This window comes from Excalfactoria chinensis, chromosome 7 (assembly GCF_039878825.1).
Source record: "Excalfactoria chinensis isolate bCotChi1 chromosome 7, bCotChi1.hap2, whole genome shotgun sequence".
Classification (NCBI taxonomy): Eukaryota; Metazoa; Chordata; class Aves; order Galliformes; family Phasianidae; genus Excalfactoria; species Excalfactoria chinensis.
The window spans coordinates 245,810-269,076 of NC_092831.1; the positions used below are offsets into that span (position 1 = coordinate 245,810).

Genomic DNA, 23,267 nt, shown 5'->3' on the forward strand with positions numbered 1-23,267 from the left:
GGAAGAATGTGATTTGTAGCAGATAGCAGGACGTGGTCAGATTGCTCAGAGGCACTCGGAGGCTGCGGAGCACAGCAGCTGCACAGACGTCCCACCAACACAAGGAGCTCTCAGGAGCCCACTCTTGGTGTGCACTGCAGGGGCACAGCGCGCAGCGGAGGAACAACAGCCTGGGAGAGCCCTCAGTGCCGCACGGCAACAACCCCCCACCTGTGAGAAGCCCTTCTGTAACCCTCTGTGCAGCCCTTCACAGTGCTTTAACTCCAGCAGAACAGAATCTCTTAGTGCTGCCTCTGCCCTCCCTTCAGGCTCTTTGAGAGAAGTGCAGAATTTTCATCCAGAAAAATAAAATATTAGGTAGTTCATCTTCTTCCTAAGGTTTCAAAATGTATCTGGTTCCACCAAGTGACTGTAAAATTACTTTGTCATTTTATGCACCATCACCCACTGACTGACCTGCCGCAAACTTACAGAACACGAGTAGCACCAACAGAGCAAACTGCAGCTGCACACAGCAGCACTGCCGCCCGCAGCTTCACGTGCACCAGGGAGTTCTCCAGCCGAGCAGTAGTTTCTGGCTTTGTGCTAGAAGGCACAACGTGCCTCCTCCATTGCACTCCTACCAAGTTTAACTTAACTGAGGAGAGGAAAGGAAATCTTGTCCCTGATGCCTTTTAATTGTCGTGTGCAATTCTTCCATGCACATGAGGAGCCTATGCTGCCAGTTGGACAGTGCTAAGGTTTCACTTCATCATAGCAAAATCATGCCTACAGTTTGTGGCCGGGACATTTCTCTCTTTTTTTCTTGGTATTTTCAGTTTCTGACAAATATTGCAGAAAAATCCAGAAACTCTGTCCCTATTAAAGCAAAAAAACACCCCTTTCTGACCTCAGTGGGAATCCAGCCCAGCACAGCCCAGCCCTTGAAGCACATTAACGATCAATTCAACTCGCAGGCATTTCTGATGCAAACCGCAGAACAGTCCCCTCCAGAGCTGCACTAGGAATATTTTGTTTTGTCATCACTGTCCAAAAGAAGAAACAGACCAAACACATCAAAACAAAAGGACTGTCCACAATCAGACTCTCCAGCAGCTTCTCTCACTTAAATTTCAGAAGTCAAAGGTTGTTATTCTACTTCTGCCCTTATGTTTATACTGTTCAAATCCTAACTTGTTACAGCCCGGGCAGAGATGGAAATCCAAAGAAAAGGACAGTTATTAAAGAAGGAAATGGACGGCCTTCCTTGACTCACAGAAAGAGAAGCAATCTTTACCCAAATTCTCGCATTTTCCCAGATCAAACAAAGCTCGTTTGATGGATATTTAACCCAGTCTCTATCTGTTCCAGTAATTAAGACACCCCTGCTGTTCCGAGCGCAGCAGCTCCAAACCTGGCTCATAACTACCAGCTTCTGACACATCACAGATATTTAATAATGAACACATAAATACAATTAAGTACATGGCAGCAAAGTTCCAGCAGAAGCTCAGACAGTATTCAAAGAAGCGAAGTGCTGTGAGCCAAACAGCTCCTCCAGCCCAACTGCAGCCATGGAGCTGCTGCTCACAGTTACACACATCAAACACTTCTGTCAGGGCGTTTCCTGTGCTGCTAACAAGTTGCAGCTTCTCTCCTGACGGATCTAAATTTAACCAGGACTCAGATGAAGTCTTAATTTACCTTTTTTGTTGCTGCTGTTAATTAACACCCCTCACACTCCTCCTCAAAAAGCGCAAATCAGGCAATACACACAACCTGGACACAGCGCAGCAGCCATTCAACAGGCACATCCATTTTTAGAACTATTAATCACCAAATACATGAAACATGCAGTAAACAAGCAGCAGACACTCACCTTGCCACCCTGCACATTTCTAGCACCTAGAATGCTGCTAGATACAGATAACATGAGCACTGCGGCCTTCCAGTACTTGAGGGGAGCTTATGAACAGGAGGGAAATCAATCTTGTATATGGGCAGATCGTGACAGGACAAGGGGAGTGTCTTTAACTAAAGGAGGGGAGATTTAGGTCAGAGTGAGGAGGAAATTCTATACCTGGCAGGCAGTGAGGCCCCAGCACTGCTGCCCTGAGCTGCGGTGCCCCAGGCTGCGGATGGGCCCTGGGCACCCTGAGCTGGGCAGCAGCCAGCCAGCAGCAGGGCTGGGGCTGAGGGGTCCCTTCCAGCCATACCGAGCTGTGATTAGTGACACCTGCCAACTGTATGAACACACGTGAAAACAAACAGCCTTTACAAGCAGTAGTCAGAAGTTCAACAACAAGCCAAGGCTTCTCAACACAACCAAGAATGCCTTGCTATCTGCATTGGAGGAATAATCACAACAGCAGCTCAGGTCAAGCCTGAAAGACTGCTAGTGAAGTCTTCCGATTTGGTTACAAACATGCAAATTCTTAAGTGTGCCTGAGCAAGACAGGGAGAATACGCAGCTAGAAGGGAACAGGAGGAAACACCCCGAAGAGAAGGAGATTCTACACCAGTTCTGCTGCTCTCAGCCGTGTCCCCACGCACTGCAGGGCTCCAGGTGCCCGCATGCAGGTCTCTGCTCCAGCCCTGCTCTCCCGCCCACCTGGCACTGTTCTTTGGTACCTTAATTCCTGCCTTGCTGCAATAGGATGCACAATCTTAAAAGAAAATAAAAAATCAAGTTGAATTTGAGCACTATTTTGACTGCTAATCAGAGGACAAGCTACTGCAGGCAAAGCGCGACTGCAACAGCTCTGCAGGCTGCAGATAATCTTCTAATACTACCGTGTTTTACAGATCTAAAACATGGCAATCCACATCTACTGATAATGCACAAGTCCTAACTTTAATACAGCACCACGAAGCTTAGGAGGCTGACGAAAACCACACAGAAAGATTTAAAACATGTATCTGTAGCTTGGTACTTCTGTGCTAAGGGTATTTATGGTAACCAGAGCCAGAAGCTGCACTCAGCTTTCCAATTTCATACCTCTCCAGATGTAACTGAACATTTAATCTCATCCTCACTCTAGATCAAATTAAAAAAGAGAAATGAAATGCAGAGCAGATGTACACAATGACTTGCTGAGCACTGCGGCCAACTTCAACACCACGATGCACGTAGGAGCGCTTGACTTGACCTCAGAGACATCTGAATTTCTGCTAACATCAATGCAAAGAAGTTAGATACTGACACTGCTGAGCTGATCTGTGCTTTAGGCTGTGTTAGAATCTGGAGCTGAAGGCACTGTAGTGTGTGCAGCAAAGCAAACTGCTCGCTGAGCCCTGCAGCAGTGGCCTGCCATGCACCAGGCACTGTGAAGAGCCCAGCCACAGTGCAGAGCACATCACCCACATCCCAGCTAGGGACTATTAATCCGGATGGAGAAGACATAACAAAAGAAATGAAATAAAACTTGGAGATGCCACTACCACAGAAATAAAACCTTCCAGCAGCTGCTCCCAGTCAGTTACTCTCCTAGCAGCAGAGAAAAACCTGTAACAGGGACTTGGCACGACTTGGCCTTCTGCTTCCTCTCTTACAAACACTAGTTTGGCACAGGAGCACCTCCACACATCACACAGGAAGGCCAAGCGCTCAGCCTATTAAAGTAATGCAAACCGTAATGTTCCAGTTCCAAAGTGCCCTACAGATGGAGCCTATGGCTCAGTAGGCCTCCTCTCAGGGAGTGGGGGGGAGGAAACAAAAAGCCCTAAACAGTATTAGAGAAACAGGACATTCTAAAGTTGGAGCCGTTCCACTTCTATTATCCACATACACAGGGAGGCCAAACACAGAGCAGCCAGCACAGCAAGATCCCCACGGTGTGTTTAGACGTGGACAAGCACCGCTGGTCAGCATGCTGACATCCTCACCTGCTAAACATACTGCATATTACAGGTTTTGATCAGTCACAGTCAGTAATGCACTTTACAAGAATAAGAGACGGCATCAGACGGTATCAGATAACACACCAGATATTTTCCATTAATGAGCAACTAGCTCACTGTCCCCCTCCACATGCTTCAATGTGCTTTTCCTACTATTCTCACTGCAGTTTTCCATCAGCACCGCCTCCTATACACAAACTGTGCATTTTTGCTTTTTCCTGCAGCAGCCTTGTGATAAATAAACTGCGCAGCCCCCACACGGCGCAGGCGGTGCTGACACAGCCCTCAGAGCTTCCAGATGTGGAACCCAGAGCTGAGCCCTCCCTGTTTCCGGCAGGGCACGGCAATCTGGCTTCTAGGAGAGGCTGAAATACCCATACTTTGTTAGAGCAGCAGCTCTACAGGAAACCTTCACGGGTAAAGCTGCAATTATACATCCAAACTTACAGCTACGTCCATCAGCGTCATTACAACAGCCAGCAGAGCACGATGCCCTCAGACACAGCAGTCTGAAACCCTGCCGATCCATCCTTCATCTTCACAGAGAGACTGAATCCTGATGACAATACAAAGTTCAGCTAAAGAAAAACAGAGTAATTCTGTGAAGATCGCTTAGCTGTCTCCAGAAGTGTGTGCTCAGACCACAGAGTTGCTATGGCATCAACTCCAGGCCTGTGGTCTGACACACCAAATGCCTTTTTCCTAAGGGCTGCTGTGGGAAGCCAAGCACTTTGGCCGAGAACCAAATATGTTTTGGCTCTATAGCAGATATCATTTATCGCCACTTGGACATTCCAGTGGTTAGCTGCACTGAGACAGCAGGACAGCCAGCATCTCGGCCTGCCCGTGTCAGCACAGCCCTGCACACTCCACACCGGAATGGCACACAGGAACTGTGTTCACGCTTTCTCTGTTCACCAGCCTTATTTAACGCCACGGTGCTATTTTCCCATCGCTTCACCACCAGACCAGAACAAACAGGAGAGGGAAGCTTTTGGCAGCTGCGTATCAAACCACAGCGGGAGGAAGTTCTGCAGGATGTGCGATATTGCACTGATTTCCCTTATTTCCCGGTCTTTTTAATTAAATAACCATCGGGATGTTTTCTTCAGGCGGCAGCCAGCAGAAATGGGCGCTCACACGGGATTCCTGCGAACGACGAATGTGGGCCGAGCGGTCCCGGAGCGGCCCAGGGAGGCCGACACCCCAACCGCACATCGCCGCCCCTCGCTGGCACCCAGCGGCCCGCAGCACACCCGGCTCCGCCCGTCCGACGGCACAGCAGCGCCCGCCGGGTACCCCGCAGGCCGGCCCGACTCACCGCGAAGCACCGCCCCGCGCCGCCGCAGCGGGGACTGGAGGAGGGCGGCGCGCGGCCGGCGGGGCCGAACGGCGTGAGTCCGGGACACACCTGCGCGGAGCGGGGCCCTCGTTACAGCCGTTACCGAAAGCGAGCGCCGAGGGCCCGGACCGCCCTCCGTCCCACAAACGCGCTGCGGGGCTCGGGCGGGGCGGCCCTTCAGCTGAGCGCCGGGCAGCCCGAGGGCTTCACAGCGGACTCCGGAGCGCGAGCGGCGCTGCCCGCGATCCGGCCGTTCGAAGCCCAACCCGCCCGCACTCCCCGCCCCCACAGCCGCCGTCCGGCCCCGCCGCGCAACTCCGGCTGTCACCGGCAGTTCACCGACCGGCCGCAGCGCCGCCCGCAGCCGCCCCGCTCCTTCCCGCTCCGCTATCGGCAAAACTAACAGCGGAGGAACCAACTTTTCCGGCACTTTCCCTCCCAGCCGCCAAGGAACGGAACCGCGCCGAGCGGGGCGGGCGGAAGCCGCGGCCGAGCGACAACCAGGCCCGGCCTCGCCTCACCTCGCGGCTCCCCGCCCGGCTCGGGCCGCCCCGCCCGGACACGAACTTGTGCTCGCGCCGCGCCCGGCCCCGCGCGGACCGTCACCGAGGGGGGAGCGGCCGCTCTTACCTCCGCCGCCGGGCACGGCTCTGCTCGCCCGGGGGCTGCGCGGCCCGGGCCGGCGCCAGGCGGGCAGGCGGCGGGATGAGCTCAGCGCGAGCGGGAGGCGGCAGTCCCCGCCCCGCACCCCACGGCCGCCCTCCGCGGGAGCGGCTCCGCAGGGCGGGGCGGGCCGCCTTCCGCCTCAGCACGGCCCCGCCGGGACGGCCCCGCGGCGCGCGCTGCCGGCAGGCGGTGGGGAGGGGCGGTGCCGAGCCGAGTCGTGCTGTGCCGAGCCGTACATTGCCGAGCCGTGCATTGCCGTGCTGTGCCGTGCTGTGCCGTGCATTGCCGTGCCGAGCCGTGCTGTGCCGTGCATTGCCGTGCTGTGCCGTGCATTGCCGAGCCGAGCCGTGCCGAGCCGTGCATTGCCGTGCCGTGCATTGCCGTGCCGAGCCGTGCATTGCCGAGCTGAGCCGTGCATTGCCGAGCCGTGCCGTGCATTGCCGTGCCGAGCCGTGCCGTGCTGTGCACGAGGGGCCTCTCACAGCTGCGACCTTCGGGCGGTCTCCGGCTGGGCAGGGTCTGAGCGGCCTACTGCCTCCCAGGCGTAGTTCGGGCGCGCGGCGTTGATGCTCGGTCGTCTGTCTCGCATTCTGTTACAGCTTTCCGGAGCGCTCGGCTGGGTTCGGAGCGCTGGCAGCACGAACGCGGCTCGGGACTGGGGAGTTCTGCTCCCGACACACAGCCCGGCCCGAGCCGTGACCACCGCGGTCGCACCTGACGCAGCGCAGCCTTCGTGCGTGCGGCCTGAAAAGGAGCGCGTCACGGCTGACAAGATGCGCAAAGAACAGTTGGTGCAATAGAAGTAAGAACGACAGGAAGAAGCCCGCAGACCGACGTTTAGTGCCGCTACGAAGGGCGTTCTCACACCGCCGCGCCGTGCCCCGCCGGGTTTGTGGCTGCCGTGGCCACGGGCGGCACGGAGCGCCCCGAGCCGGGGATCGGCAGCGCGGGCTGAGAGCGCGGAGAAGCAACAGAAGCAGCGCTGGGACAGGAAGAGCTGCTGCGATCTGCTGCGACCTGCTGCGACCTGCTGCGATCTGCTGCGACCTGCTGCGAGCTGCGTCCCAATTGCCAAGGTGCGGGAAAATCGGAGCACAGAGGCTGCCGCAAAGCGGTCTGAAGGCATCCGGTGCTGCTGTCAGAGCCTTGTTCCATTCCTCAGACGACGGGGAATTCAGCTACGGAATGTCGCTGTAGCGGGAGAACTAGGCGTGAAAAGCTTTTTTAACGGTGTGGATGGACCTTAAACTCGGGCATTTTCTGATTTCTGAGGTTTGACCTTGCGGTCTGAGAACTTGCTTTCTGTTTCTCGCACACTTTCATCAGATGATGCGGTGAACCGCCCCACTTGCACAGGGCTCCTTTCGTCACGAACACACGTACAGCAGATCATCACGGTAGGGTGCAGCGCGTTGCTGTGCCAGGGGAAGGCCAGACTGAAGTGAGGTGGCCAAGAGCCGTGCCTGGTGCCCCCAGCCAGCTAACTGCTGCGCCTCCTGCTGCTGCCCAGGAGCTGGGTCACAGCTGGGTGGCTGCTGGAAGCCCCTTCCCACCGAGCTGTACTTCTATGTAACTTCTTCATCTCCTGTGATCACTGGAAAATGTCTCTATTTTTTTAAGCCTTATTTTCATTCAGAGATCAGTAACTAAAGAATACAGCAATACTGGTTAAAATGAATATCGAGTCCTTTGTATAAAAGCATTAAGATATGTTTTCTCTGTCAAGCAATGAAATACTTGTGCTGTATTTTTATGCAGATAATGGGCAGTGATGCAACTTCAGGATCGTATTCATTTAAAACACAGTTGGGTTTTGTGTCTCTTATTCCTGCTGCATGTTGACAAAGCCTTCAGCAGATGTGCACAGGGAATGGAATCAGTGCTGTGTCCCTTGCATGTTCCTTACCCTCCTGGGCAGGGACACGGTGCGTACCTGCTCCTGAGCTGCCCCTTCTTCAGATCAGCACATTAAGGTGAAAGGGGTCTTCACTTCATCTCAATGCAGCTGTTTGACAACTGCAGCACTGAACCAGGCTGTGTTTGATGACAGATGTGTCACAGCAGTCAGGCTCCTGGCCTGAAGGACATACAGATGGCTGAAGGCAATGTCAGGTGTCTGCTTCTAACCCTCCATCAAGTGCCCTCAGAGCTTCAGTCTATAAATAACCCAGCTGCGTTCGTCAGGTTTTTAGTTGTTACTTTAACTTTAGTAACTTTAGCTGTTACTTGGCAATCTCTCATTTCACAATTGCAGAATTCTACTTCAAAATCTCAGCACCCACCTCATGTTTCTGAAATATGACATCCTGAACCAAACACCACATAGAGAATGTACCTGGAGATGAGATCTCCACGTAACCCATGGGATCAGTGGATCGGAGCAGCTCAGTAGTCACACTAGCTGGCTTTTCATGCTGAAATTAAGATCTCTTAATTGTGAGAGCAGGGAGGATTGTTGGACCACAAGTAGTGAGTTCTAACTTCTCTGTTGGTGCTGAATCCTACTGGAAACGATGTACAGATATTTTTACTCTGGTGCAGCTGTGGTAACCCCGATGGGCTGCATCAAGGTAACCACTACAGAGCATTATCTCCAGTTAGCTACTAGAACATTGAAAGCACCTCACATTAATGGCTTTGAAGTGATGCTTTTTATAGGTGCAGACAGGTTTAGCAGTGGCGGTCTGCGTGCCACCACGAGCAGCACCTTGATATGCCAGCAGAACATGATGCGCTTTTTTCTCCCAAACTCAAGCATTTTCCATCCCAAGCTCCCAATGCTTCAGCCATTCCCTGCGTCCCGTCCAACCCACTCAGCATCACTATGTATCACTCTACAACACAGTGTCATGCAATTACAGAAAAGATTAATCTTCCTCACACCAAAAAAAGGAAAATGTAGGGACAATACAAAACAATGTATAAATAACTGAAACAGTTTGCTGAGCAAACTATGATTTACGTTCATGTTTAATTCATCACAAAAATCTAAATCTGAATTCAACTGCCAAATCATTACTACAATGCCAGTGTATTCTAGAACATTTTCTATGCTGTGCATGCATTTCATGCAGCATCTTTCAGTGTGTCTGTGAGGGGCACAAGAGAGGACCCACGTGTGTGCTCAGGCTGACACAGATAAGGGCATCCTCACCAGAACATCTGGCACGATCGCCTTGTATGGTATCACAGAGACTGAACAACACGGAGGTGAAGGCTCCTGGGGGCACAGCAGCAGTGCTTCACTGCCTACCACTTCCTTCATTTTGACTCCAGCAGCTCAGGAGCTGGAGACCTGTCCCAGAACAAAAGGCAGCTCAGGCCACAGCTTCTGCCTCTTACTGCAGGGAACCTCTTCCCTTTGGCCTCCCTCTTTGGCAGTGAGGCCACGTCCAGAAAGAGAAGAATTCTCTCAGAGGAAACGTCTCAGCTCTGGCAGCCTTTTATGATTTTGGCTTTGAAACCTGATACGGAAAAACAGAGCTATAACACTGCTGCTGTGAGGCACACTCTGAGTCAGGTCCAGTGCTTGCTCTCTCCTTCTCCATACACGCAAATAGAATACTTGAAATCGAAGTTGGCTTTAGGTCCTCCTGTTCACAGGACAGCTCAAAACTGGGACAATTCTAACTGATCTCAACATTTCCCTATCTGCCGCAGCAGAACAACACTTTTGATCACAGTGCCATGGATTTCTGCTCCCATCATTAGCTTTTTCTTGGGAAGAATTCAGCACACATCTGGTTTTCTGCTTCTGCTGTTCTGCCCTTTCTGCCTTCTACACATTTCTTCAGTTAATTTCCACATAATTTGTCTACTTTCAGCCACTGAAAGTCTTTGGCTCCTCTGTTCTTTCCCACAGAAGCTGTGGCCCTGCACTGGTTTCATACCGATAGGAGCTCAGTCAGCCACACTGCTCTCACTCCTCAACAGAACAAGGGAGAAGACACAATAAGAAGAACTTCAAGGACTGAGATAAGGACAGGGAGATCCCTCACCAAGAACAAGCATGAGCAAAAGATAGGCAGCACAGAGAGCTGAATGTCATTTATTAGCTGTAGACAGACAGCAGACTAGAGCAGTGAAAACTAAAAGCACCTTCCTTCCATTCATCCTCTTACCTCCTCTCCCTGTGCAGTGCAGGTGAACAGGCTACAGTCAGTCCAAAGTGCTCCGTATCTCCGTTGTCTCTCTGTGGTCTCTCTCTGCCTGCTCCATGTGTGGTTCCTCCCATAGACGTTGTCCTTCCTGAGCTGATTCCAAGTGGGTTTCCCACAGGCTGCAGCACTCCAGCCCAGCTCTGTACCACAGTGCCATCCTGCAAGATCTGCTCCAGCACAGCTCCATAGCACCAGTCCCATCCTTTAGGCCTTCTAGCAGTTTTTCCTCTTCCTTCCATGTGCTCTTGCATAGGGGCAGCCAGCACCACCCTCTGGCTCAGCCCTGGCAGCAGCAGCCTCCATTAAAAGCTGGCTCTGATTCAGCACACAGCAGCTTCTGGACTCCTCATAGAGGCCCCCCTGCAGCCTCCCATCACCAAACCCTCACCATGGAAGTGCAATACAGGCTGTCCTCATAGCCCCACTTCATCATGCAAGATTCTAGCAGTCTTAGAGACTTGTTCTGGAGAACTTCAGACAGAGGAGAAATATAATGGCAACGGTGTTCCCTTGTAATGTTAGGGATGAGGAGGAACTCAAAAATCAAGCTTCTTTTTCCGCTCAGCTTTGCTACTGCTTACATTAATTTGGGCCCATCTTAACCTTCTTATCACCCTAAATGTTAAGAGCTCCCTTTCAACTTTGCTGCTTTTATCCTGTCAGTCTGAGTCTCATGCAAAATAATAATTTTGTAAAAAATTGATTTAATGAATTTTAGAAAGTAATTTATCCTCTAGCTAGTAGAATAACAACAGCACTTTATATTCAGAAGCTTTGTGCATCTGCAAATATTTAGGTTAAATACCAATTCAAGGTTTTTGTATGTAAAAGATGCTCATGATGTTCACCCAGCACTCAGCTACCTGATGTCTCAGCGGCTTCTGTCTGTGCTGCTGCCTTTTGTGCAGTGGGAGACTAGTAGGAGGTAGTTTCATCTTGGCCACCTATTTCAGGCCCACAGCCTCCAGTTAGACTTGAAATGAACTAACCTGTTCTAAAGCTATTCTGGGAAGGGGAACACATAGGGATGCACACAGCAATTATATGTACACCCTTTTTCTCATGAAGCCAGGCTAGAAGTTGGTCACAGGGCTTTACAGGCAAAAAGAGTGAAGCTTAATATCAAGTTATAAGCAATACCTCTTTCAGACTTCTGTGATCACTGTGTGCATCAGCAAAGTTACCTAACAGGTTTTCTATTTCATCTGCAGATCTTCAGATAAGTGTTAACCCCTTGTTTAACCTTTGCAAGATTGTCTGGAGGCAGTACAGGAGATGGCATCGTTTCTGTTGCTCCACTGAATCAGAAAAGCAGTAAGAGATGGGTAGTAAACTCTGGATGGGAGAAGATAAGCGTCGTTATTCATCTGTGCAGGTGTGACCCATGAGCACACACACAGAGGCACTGCTCAGTGACAGCCAATTGCAAACATGCAGCACAAGGAACAAAACCTAGCATGCATCTCCTCCAATGTGTACACATGCAAGTAATCCATGATTCCATGGACTGAGACAGCTACAGGAGAAGTAAGAAAATAGGAGAGCTGACCGGTGCATTACAGGTGCTGGTACTGCTGGCAAGTAATAAAGTCTACACAGTCCCTAAAGCAGCACTTGTATTTGCAGAAGAAGCAGAATTTGGATTACAGCCTTGCTCCCCCTGGAAAACTGTGTCATGGTCACAGCTCTGAACTCCTACAGAACAGCTGGTATGTGAGACGTGATGGGCCACAAGTTGTAAAAATAACACTCATAACATTCTGCTTTACTTTTTGCAGTAATAGAACTAACTAATGATGGGGAATTTTTTATGGGAGCTTAACAGCAATGAGTATTTTAAAAGGTACTCTTGGTTACAGGAAACAACCTCAGCAATGTGATTCAGCAAATAAACAACAACAAAACAACCCAACAACAACAACCTTAGGGTAAAAATGTTAGTGCACTTCGAGCAGCTTTCTGCTTGAAATGCAAGAAACCACAAGGCAAAACCCTACACACACGAGAACTCCTGTTCATTCAGAATTTCCTACAGCCTTCTTTGAACTTCAGCAGCTTAAAGGCAGTTACCGAGAATGAGTGGGAAGTTCCCCGTTCCTTGTGCACAAAAATACTCAGACAATAAAAATGAGACTTAGTGACTTGGAGTGTTTCCAGTGCTTCCAGCTTTTCAATTCATTGATTTTGTTGTCATTGTTGTTACATCCTTGGCATTTTTGAAGTATTAGGTGTCATTTCCTACATAACAAAATCATACTTCTTCCCTTGAGATCAGTGCTGCATTCCCTCCTGTCCCAGAGCTTTGGAACATTCCACTACTGCTGTCCTTCCGCCCCATTTTGCTGCGTGGGAATGTGAGCGCACAGATCAAGCCATCCATGGGTTAACTTAAAGAAGTCACAAATGCATCACGGCAAATACATTTGTGACAGTTTAAAAACTTTTACCATTTGCCGGTTTAATTCAGTTAAAAATCATTAATATTACAGATAACAACCACCTAATGTGGGCCTTGCTAAAGTCTGAGGCAGGAACAAAACGTAACTGGAAAGCAATCCGTAACAGAGTGCTGTCTTCAGAAACTTCAACAAACTTCTGCACAGAATTTGGATGCATATGCACTGAGAAAATTACATCCTTAAACATCCCCAACAAAATCATCTGACTCTAAATTTAGCTTCTTGAGTTTACATGTTTTAAGGCTGAGATCCACAGAACAAACCAAGTCTGAAATGATGCACTTCAGCTCTTTTTCTTTCGTAATATATATATTCTTGCTTTCCACCGTGTTTGATGTTTCCTGACAGTAACATACAGAGATTGAATAGTTGAGGCTCGGGGAGCTGAAAGGCAGCTCACAGTTTGCTCCAACTCATTAAAAAAATAAATAAATAAAATAAAAAACCAACCTCCATACCAAATATGGAAGATTTAAGCTAGAAGGAATTTCAGAAAGTTATGAGCAGCAGAAGTAGGTTGGATTAAAGTTTAAAGTCATCATTCATTTTAGTGACTGCTCTATTCCAGTACACATTTATTGCACGTTTTACAATTGGAATGATGGCTACGATATGTGATATAAATACAAATTCTTTATAACAGCTCCGGAAATCTCCAGCTATTCCTTTACATAACAGTAACTTCTGAAGTAAAAGAAGTCAGCTTCAGAACCACCATCCCTTTCCACACTGGGATGTGAAACCATGTATCCAGTGTCCAAACACTGCCCAGTTCACAGATCGGCTCCGAAGTAACTGTATGTAAAAGTACGGCATGAAAGCACCTATAAAAGCAGCAAATGCTGACTATCTATGCAAACGTGCCTAATAAAAACACACCGTGCACTTTCCTGCATTCCTTGTTCTATGCCTTGGTCTAATCCCCTACAGCTATGAGCACTGAGAAGGAAGGGAGGAAAAGGAAACATTTGGCAACTGTTCCACCCCTTGTATCTCTACAACTTCTAGTGTCCTCTGTAAAACTGCAAATGATGATTTCAGAAATTAATCTTTTATTCTTCTTTGAAACTATTCCAGCATTTTTATTTATTTATTTATTTACTTGCAGGCTAAATATCTGTTCTCCTACACTATAAGCCATCCCCAGGAGCTGGCTTAGCTGGCTGAGCCTGCGTTAAGATGCAGACATTGCTACCTCTTGTGGCAGAAGCGGTGTGCTCGTAACTACTGAGGCTTCCGAAATTCTTGTGTACAGTTGCTAAACCTGCTCTGTATCCTGAGCCTCAGCAAACCAGGAAAGCTGGAAGGGAGGAAATATTCAGACTTCACAATTTTGTCCATCTCTTCAATGAACTTAAAATTGGTAATCGGTTACAAAAGAAGTTAACAGAAATTTGCCTGGCAGAACACTACCTGGAAGCTTCCCATCAGAATCCAACAAGAGCAGAATAGCACACAGCACTGTGCCTGCAGCCAAGGCTGACAAAAAGAATAAAGACGTTCACTGTAAGACTGAATCATTCTCTCCATGGTTTTGTCAAAGAAAGTGGAAACAGTGACTAATAAAAAGGGAAGCCAAAACACCTTACAGTGTGCAGTAGCTGGAAAAGACTGGAAACAATTGCCAAATCCAAGCCTGGTTCCATAACGCAGTCAGCTGAACGCTGAATGTTGGAAAAGACCTCCAAGATCATCCAGCCCAACCATCCACATATCACCAACACTTCCCACTAAACCACATCCCTCAGTGCAACATCTGTCTGTTTCTTGAACACCTCCAGGGTTGGAAACTCCACCACCTCCCTGGGCAGCCCATTCCAGCCCATTCCTCTCTGAGAGTAGTACTTCCAGTCATCCAACCTGAACCTCCTCTGGCACAGCCTGAGCCCTGTTACTGTAACATGGGAGAAGAGGCCAGCCACCACCTCACCACAACCTCCCTTCAGGCTATTGTAGAGAGTGATAAGGTCACCCCTGAGCCTCCTCTTCTCCATACTGAACAATCCCAGCTTCCCCAGCTGCTCCTCACAAGGCCTGCGACCCAATACATCACCAGCTTCATTGCCCTTCTCTGAACACACTCCAGGGCCTCAATGTCTTTCTTGCAGCAAAGGGTCCAAAGCTGAACACAGCACTCAAACACAGTACTTCCCTGCTCCTGCTGCCTGCACTATTTCTGATACAAGCCAGGATGCCATGGGCCTTCTTTGCAACCTGGGCACGCTGCTGGCTCATGTTCAGCCAAGCATCGACCAACACCCCCAGGTCCATCTCTGCCACACAGCTTCCCAGCCGCTCTGCCCCACACCTGCAGCACTGCCTGGGGTTACTGCGGCCAAAGAGCAGGACGCAGCCCTTGGACTTGTTGAACTTCACCCCAACAGCCTCAGCCCAGATGACCAGATCCCTCTGTAGGGCCTTCCCATCCCCAGGCAGATCAACGCTTCCTGCCAACTTGGTGTTATGACTACACTGAAACCACAGTTATCAAGGACAGTTCCAAAACAAAAGGCTGTGAACCTGCTTTAGGAGCTATGCACACAGTACTGCAGACAACACTGGTTAGTCCAAGGAATTGTCACAATCCAGAAATACACTTTCCTCTGCCTCTGAAGGTGAAGCGGTTTTGCACATCAAGGAAATGTTACTGGGGATGAATATTGGCAAATGTGTGTGTACTGTTTGGAGAGGAACAGACTGAATAAGTGCATCTTGGAAGGAAGAGATGTTTTAAACAGTCTTTTGTTACAGCTCCCTTTTGTTTTATGTTTCCACATTAGACCCATCTTCTTCATCATCTCACCTGCTGCATGACCTTGCACAAAAGTCAGAAATAGTGGACTATCAGTTCAGATCTAAGTCTGTACACTGAACAGCACAGGAATTCATTCCAGAATAGCTGAAGTTTCACACTTCCAGATTCAAGTAGCTCTGTCAAGTACCACGCAAGCTGTGAGTATCAGGTGCTAAGAGGTAGAGGCTCATCCTTGCTCAGGAAATTCATCCCTGTCCAGGAAAACATGCTTTAAGCACTCAAACAGAATGCATGACACTACCAAATTTAAGAATATTTTGAAGGCCTTAAAACCAACCAGCATTTATAGAATCCTCTGGTTTCCATTGCCACTTGGCTTCATCCACTCCCATCTCCAAGCCATTTTGAATTCTACAGGCAAAAAATAACAGCATATTAACCAATGTTGTTTTCACCAGGAAGCTCAACAGAAGGAAGTGTTTCTTGAAGCCATGCCATGCTTGTCAAGGGTCTGCATCATTTGCCATACTTTTGAAGAAGCCTGAAAACAGGCATCTGTAAGGCTTCCATCACTTCCAGCAAACCACCTTCATTTGTTCCTTACACTCTGGATTTAGCTGTAGTTGATGATTAAGTAATCACAGCAAGATAACGTATGAAGACTAGATCTAGATAAAACTACCTAAAACAGAAGGCAAAACTGATTACTCATAGCAGGATGGAAAACTAAGTTGAATCTATTACAAGTTTGAAATACATCTTTGTAAAGCTGTTTTGTCCCTATTAAGAATTCTCCTAGAAGTAGAACACCTTAATAATGGAAATAATTTAAGGAAAAAAACAAAACAAAAAAAAGCACTTGTAAAAATACAGCAGTAAAGGACTGATTTGGTTGAAAAGGGACATTCTTAATCATAAAGCACTTCAGCAGAAGAGTTTGTTCTCTGTGCACTTCCAGGTTCACTGCAAAGCCAGAAAACAGGAAAGGCTACTTGCAGTAAAGGCACAGGGGACGTTTCTGGCAGAAGCAGGAAGTGAGACAGATCAGTTGCCAGGGTTTCTTACTCCACAAGCTGTGAGTTACAGCTGGCACCTGCCTTACATTTAGTACAACCAATGAACTGAGGAAGTCTATTTGGACTGCTGCACTGTAATTTTAGTGGCATATTTATCTGCAATTGCTACCTTAAAGAAAAGATCACAGCAGAACTAAATCCAAAGCAGTAAAAGGCTGAGCTGCCCAACTAACCAGCTGCAGATGATAGTTATTGTCTGCAGGACTTGGACTATTTTATTGTCTCTGCTGGCAGTGTGAGCAGGCAAGGCTTAAGGATAATTCCTTCTGAAGTTTCCTAAGTTAGCAATGAACTTCAAACAAAACAATCAGCATGGAGCCCCTCAGCATATATCACTAAAACAATACCAAAAAGATCAACACGTTAGGCAGCCTGACTTTTAAGAAGCATTTCCTTAGGATGACATTCACTTCAGCTTTGCTATCACTACATTAACAAAGCATAACAGAAAATATTGCTGAAAAGAGGATGGGTGGGTTCCAGAACTTCAGCGACAACTCACAGGGCAGGTGAGGCTGCTGGACATCTCAGCACCGAGCAGCTACTGAACAGCAGTAAGATCAGATCAGACAAAGCCATGATATTTTAATGCAACCCAAGTAACTCTCTTATAAAGTATTTTATTGTCACCAACAGGAATTCAGTAAGATAACAAGGCACCCAAGCTTTTGATCCTTTTACCAATGTGCTACATGCTATTTAGAATAGAAATTTGCTTCAATGTGAACATGGTGGGCTTTGCATTGGATTTGTTTTTTGTTGGTTTGTTGTTTTTTTTAAGGCACATCTCAACATTTCCGTGGCTGTTGAATGATATAAATTCTTTTAGGCAGCATGAACTTCTCCAAGGAAGGCAGTGGCTTTTGGTGAGCAACTTGTAACGCTGCTGCAGGGATATTGTGGTTCATCTGCAACATTAAAATGGGGAAAAGAAGTTGTAATGAAATACAACTCTTCCACCGTTCACTTCCTAAGCTTGATCCTACGAAAGCTGTTTAGAAAGCATCATAAAACCTGAATCTATAAAGTTCAAGGGATCAACATCTCTAGACTCAGTGACTGCACATTTAATAATTTCTGGCCTATAAACAGGTACAGAAACCAGAGGAAAAAAAAATGTATCCCAGAGTTAACAGTAGGTTGCTTCAAATTCTTACTTTCTGATTCAAACAACCATCACTGTAGCATTTAATTGTTATTTTCTAAGCTTTTGAGGAAGCTTTATGCTGTAACCAGCAGAAGAAAGTGCTAGATAAGAGCAGAAAAGATAGGAAGGAGAAGAAAAACAGGATAACTATTCACCTTAACAAATAGGTTTAAGCCGAATTTCAAGATCTACATAGCAAAGCTTTGATCCCATCTGTTGATGAAAGGCTCATGCTGCAATACGACTGATATGTTTTGTTTGGTTTTTTTAAACCAAGCTCTACAGATGAGGAAGTCCTTGTATGTTTCACAGTCTAAAGATCACATATGTATGAAAAATAGATGAGATCAGATCTTCTGATTAGCATGCAAATTAAAAAGCTGCTTGTTAAACCAGCTTTTGCAATGCATAAGTGTAAGACTCTGCATCAACAACCTAGCAAGAGATACTGGATCATAGCTAATGACAGAGCCATAATAATGAATAGAAGGGTCCATCAATAGATTTGTGACACAGAATCCAGTATAACCTCACACTATTTCCAACGGAGAAATGGAGATAATGACCATCAGGCCTCAGGTGACATAACTGCATACAGATCAACAGTGGAATATTCCGGACCTGTTGTCTCAATGACTTGCAGTAATTTCACATTAGCTTATCATCTGTGCTCTTCTCATCAACATTACTCACTGCCTTTCTAAGCCCTCTCTTCTCTTTGCCAAGTTGACTCTTCAGAGAAGCTAAAGCTATTTCTCTAGCTGGGTGATGCCAAAGACTGCAGGTTTTCTTTTTGGCAGAGCTGGGGTTACAAGCCAGAACATCTTACTATGTCACTGCTATTTCTTCCCCACATTTCAATAAATTCAAAATCAACGTACCACTTAAAAAAACCAACACTCACATATCTCGATATCTCACAGTATCTTTCCATGAGGGATGCACACAGCAATTCCATGTCTACTTATTTAATGTTAAATAGGAGTGGAATCAGATGGCAGAAAAGAGAAGGCAACGAGTTACATGTTAGTCACACACCTCTGGCATAACAGATCATCTCAGGAACACCTGGCAGTAGGTGACAGATCTACAAACTTCAGGCAACAGCAATTATGGGAAATTCACTTTCTGATACTCAATCTTTAGCTTCACAGAGAGGTCCTGACAAACACACATCTTGTTCTTCCAGGCCTACTTACTTTGCGCAGCATGACATCCATGTGATGAATGTTTGAAATACTGGCAACACTGCAAAGAAAGAAAAAAAATACCTTGCAAAAACACTGGCAACTGTTTTCCAGACCTCTGAATGCAAAGTATCTTGTAATAGAAATTCAGGCTTTGGAGCTAAATCCCTTAACCGCATTAAAGAATACAAGAGTATGACAAGGGAAGTGTCATCTCAGAATAGAGAAATGGCAAACCAACATTGTTACTTTTCCTTTATATATATATGTATATATATAAAGAAAAACCTATATATAAAAATCCTTAAGTACTTCAAGAAGAGGCTTTGTAATGCACCATGGAGTAATTCCACACAAGTGTAGTACTGGCAAGTCAGACCTTGTGGGTCTGAATTCCATCTTCTTCATTTTAATCTCTTCATTTTAATTCTTCATTTTAATTTTAAAACAGCATTCATGCTCTGGACTGGGTGGTTGGAGAAGCACAAAATTGCCCCCAACTTGCCTTTTTATTTATAAATTGCACAGATTAATTTAAGTATTAAACTTGACAGAATCAAATGGTTGCCTATTTTTCAACCTTCAGCCCACTGCCTATGACCTTTAGTGCCAGGGCAGGAGTCTGAGCCCTGCAGGCACAGTACCTGTGTTCAGTTTTGGGCTCCTCACTACAAGAAAGACATCAAGGCCCTGGAATATGTCCAGAGAAGGGCAACAAAACTGGTGAGGGGTCTGGAGCACAAGTCTTACGAGGAACAGCTCAGGGAGCTGGGATTGTTCAGCCTGGAGAAGTGGAGGCTCATTGCACTCTACAGTTTCCTGAAGGGATGTTGTGATGAGGAGGGGCTTGGCCTCTTCTGCCAGGCAACAAACAGGACCCGAGGAAATGGTCACAAGTTGTATCAGAAGAGGTTTAGACTGGACATAAGAAGGAACCTTTTCTCTCAGGGAGTGGTCAGGCACTGAAATGGCTGCCCAGGAAGGTGGTGGAGTCACCATCCCTGGCAGTGTTCAAGAGGCATCTGGATACGGAGCTAGGAGATCTGGGTTAGGGGTTTTCTGCAGGTATGGTAAAGGGAGGGCGGTTGGACTAGATGATCTTACAGGTCCTTTCCAACCCTGTGATTCTACCTTGTCTTGTCTTTTCCCGTGGGTTTGGTATTTCTCCCAGCAGTTATGGCTTCTTGCTTTTTAGATGCTTTCACGCCTCCAGCTTTGGCTGCAAGAAGAAAATACGTAACATCATAGATAGAACTGCATGCTGGACAGAGAAGACAAAATAATACACCACAGATAACTGTTAAGAAAATAATTTCTTTCACAACTTCACTCTATTTTTACTTCACTTATATGTACACAGGCGTAACATGAAGCAAACCAAAGAGATCCACCAAAAGAGAATAAAATGCTGTCACAGCGTACTCCAATCAGCTTCCAGGTGCTGTAATCAGGAAGTCAGGGAGGTCACTGGAACTTATATACCCCAGCACTGTAAACTTATGGAACAATCAATCGCAGACGGAAGAGATTCCATTTTAAGTACAAGAAAGAAAAAAATCCACAACTCCAAACATTCCAGTTTTGAAACAGCAAGAAAGGGTCCATGATATAATGCAGGTAAGAACCAGTGCATCTAACACTTGTGTTCTCACAACTTTAATTATGCTTCGTTAAGATACCTGCCAATCACAAAACCAATTAGCACTAGTTAAAGTACAGATGATCCAACAGTAACAATGTAAGCTCTGAAGCTTGTCAGATTCTTCAGCTCTGAACAAAGAACACACAAACCATCTGAAACATCTTCCCGTTCACAAAGTTGCTTCCAGTTTGAAACCTGCCAACATAAGAACGAACAAACTCGGGAAGCATCCTGCTTGCTTTGAACAAGCTGCTCCATAAAACATCAAGGTTCCCATTATGATCACAGATTAGCGAACCAGAGTTTTCTGAAAACCCTGAAGAAGCCTTGAAGGGGGAGGGAGTGGAACAGGGGACAGAAAAGTTTCAATAAATACTTTGCTAAACAGCACAAGAAAGTTATTTTTATTGTGCTTTCCCCCCCCTCTCCCCCTTCCTTTACCACACACATCTGCCCAAGTAACAGCTGCTCTCTATCAAATCTGACTCTCCTCTTGCATTTCCTGGATTCAGGTTTAGGCTTAGAGGCAGCTCCTCAGCCGTGCCTGCAGCAGTCCTACAGTAGCTTGGCTGTCCTTTCTAGCACCGCTTACTCGCCGTTAACTGTGCCGGCAGTAAATAAGCAGCCTACCGATCTCACAGCGGCAAACGTTACAGACCTGGAACAGCGTTATTTTGGCAATCAATCACTGCAAAACGAGACGGCCCTGAAGTGGAAGCGTCAGCCGCGTTCCGTTACCTTGTAGTAAAGAGCAGCAGGATTCTAACCGCCCTCAAGCTCCCACGTGGGGAAACATCCCTGTCCGCGTCAAGGGCAGTTCGGGTTGGGGCTTTGTTACCCGTGTCCGGCGATAAGCCCGGTCTCAGCCATGTCTGCTCTGCAGCTCGGCGCGGTGCGCTCGCACGTCTGCAGCTCGCTGGATGGGCGCGAGCCCCGCGGCGCGGCCGCCTGCCGGGCACCGAGCGCAGCGCCCAGCCGGCGCTCCCCGCTGCGGGCAGGCGGACAACGAGGCTCCGTGCGGAGCGAAGCCCGGCGGGGAAAGCGCCGCCTGCTTCAGAGTTAGCGGCCGAGAGACGCCACAAGTTTCGTACGGCGTTCAGCTCGCAGGGTTCTAAGCGAGCGCCTGCGGGCCGCGCAACGGAACGGCTGAGTTCAGCCAAGCGCCCCGAGTCCTCGCCAGCTTCCGAATGAACGAGCAGCACGACTCCCAAGGAAAGAGGAGGAAAACCAGCGGCAGCGGAACTCGGCAGGTGACCCGGGGCCGCCATCCGAGCGCAGCGGCCGGAACGCCGAGAGCCGAGAGCGGAACCTGCCGGAGCAGGAGCGGCAGGAAAGGATTCCGACAACGCGCCCCGGCCCGTCGCGCTGCACGGAGCCTCAGGGGAGCGACGCGGGCGGGAGGGGCGGCCCTCGGGAGCACGGCGGGACCCAACGCGGACAGCAGGAGAGGCACGGAACCGGCCCGTACCTGAGCGAGCGAACCCGGCCCGTACCTGAGCGAGGGAACCCGGCCCGTACCTGAGCGAGGGAACCCGGCCCGCACCTGAGCGAGGGAACCCGGCCCGTACCTGAGCGAGGGAACCCGGCCCGTACCTGAGGGAGCTCGTCCGCCCACCGGCGGGAGCGGCGCTACTCGCGTCCTGCGCGCCATGGCCGGGCGAGGAGAGGCGCGTCGGGCGCTGTGCTGCTGTAATTGAGCAGCGCGTCCCAGCACGCAGCGACCAATGGGCGATAGAACCACGTGCCGCCACTTGCGGCGCCCACAGCACAGCGAGCTGCCCGCGTTCACGCACCGGCTGCGGCGGCTCCGCGGGGCGGTTCCGTCGGGGCGGTGCGAGCAGGTTCGTCACGTGGCGCTTTACATAATGTTCGTCGTTAATTGCAACCGACGCTGCTTCTTAATGAGCACCCAACGCTCTGGCTGCTGTTACTGAGGGGCAGCGCGTTCCGTCTGTTCTGATGCCTCCACAGAGAGAGCGCGGGGCTGAGAGCGCCCTGCGGGGCTGCGGGAGCAGCTGCCGGGACAGACAGGAGCTACTGGGAAATATATTGCCTTCTGCGGCCGAGGAGTGAGCCGCGAACTGATGCTGGTGACGGGACAAACAGTGCCGAGACCTCCTTCTGCCGGCTCTGCTTCACACCGTCTTATCTTAAATAACTCCTTTCCCCAATCAAAAATCTCACCATCCATTTCAAACACTTGCTGGCAGCCGCATGCGCTACTACTGACTGAAATATCTCTGCAAGGCACGCTGCTCTTCTAGGGAGGAAACTGCCGTATTTCCAAGCATTTCCTGCCTCACAGGGAGCTGAATTCACGGAGCTGAAATACCAAACGTGTTTGTTGCAGACCAGGAGTCCTTTAACCTTTTCGTCTCTAAACATCCCATCAAGCAGCCGCCCTCCACCAACGGACAAATGCTGTCATGCTGTAAATCCCCGCTGCTTTCTTCTATTTCTTTTCTACTTAAATCTTCCCCTCCCAATTCCCCTCCTCTTCCCTACACTCTGTCTCCTATTTTTAATTTAGGAAATGCAAGGACAAGGCAGCCTCCAATAACTCACAATATGAACGTGATTTTTTCTTCTACATTTGATTTCGCAGTGTCTAAACCAGCTAATTGTTGTGGCACAGAGCAGAACATGTTTGCAGCACACAGACAATCTCAGATACGCAGAGCCATGGCTTCAGCGACTGCACACAGAGGGCAGCGATGCGGCCTCATCACAGCGTGTGCAGGCTTTGCTCTCTGACGCAGGGTGCAGCGACAGGATTCAAGGCACCACCAGCAGCACTTCTGTGGGCTGCACTGATGCCCACGGGGAGCAGCAGCATTTCCTTCTGCTCCGCCTGCCCAACATCCCACACAGCTCAGCGGCCTGAAGGTCCCTCTGCCTCCATCCAAAATGCTGTCAGCACCGACAGGCTGAAGGCAGTGCCAAGGGGTCTCGTG

At 48.6% G+C, this 23,267-nt stretch overlaps 2 protein-coding genes across 4 annotated transcripts in view; both read right to left on the reverse strand.

Annotated features, from left to right (window-relative positions):
• The window catches only part of TANC1 (tetratricopeptide repeat, ankyrin repeat and coiled-coil containing 1), a 57,662-nt gene extending 51,703 nt beyond the window's left edge, over positions 1–5,959 (reverse strand). For 2 of the 3 annotated variants that reach the window (XM_072342510.1, XM_072342509.1), the window contains exon 1: positions 5,852–5,959. The gene's annotated coding sequence lies outside the window, so the exon portion shown is untranslated. The remainder of the gene's footprint in view (positions 1–5,851) is intronic. The other variant, XM_072342511.1, reaches the window with a different exon arrangement.
• An 11,001-nt stretch (positions 5,960–16,960) lies between these two features.
• Positions 16,961–22,303, reverse strand: DAPL1 (death associated protein like 1). The gene is made up of 4 exons (XM_072342296.1): positions 21,907–22,303; positions 19,803–19,890; positions 18,684–18,732; positions 16,961–17,245 (listed from the first exon to the last, which is right to left on the reverse strand). Exons 1-4 carry the CDS (start codon positions 21,962–21,964, stop codon positions 17,126–17,128), a joined length of 315 nt encoding a protein of 104 aa, XP_072198397.1. The 5' UTR covers positions 21,965–22,303; the 3' UTR covers positions 16,961–17,125.
• Between the last annotated feature and the right edge of the window lie 964 nt (positions 22,304–23,267).

What these genes read in the sequence shown, in the direction of transcription:
- DAPL1 (XM_072342296.1), bottom strand. Translation starts at nt 21,964, where the DNA reads ATGGCGCGCAGGACGCGAGTAGCGCCGCTCCCGCCGGTGGGCGGACGA. An exon ending in GGGCGGACGAGCTCCCTCAG is followed by an intron (nt 19,891 to 21,906) that starts GTACGGGCCGGG and finishes TTCTTCTTGCAG; the next exon opens with CCAAAGCTGGAGGCGTGAAA. An exon ending in ACGGGAAAAGACAAGACAAG is followed by an intron (nt 18,733 to 19,802) that starts GTAGAATCACAG and finishes CTTTCTTTGCAG; the next exon opens with TGTTGCCAGTATTTCAAACA.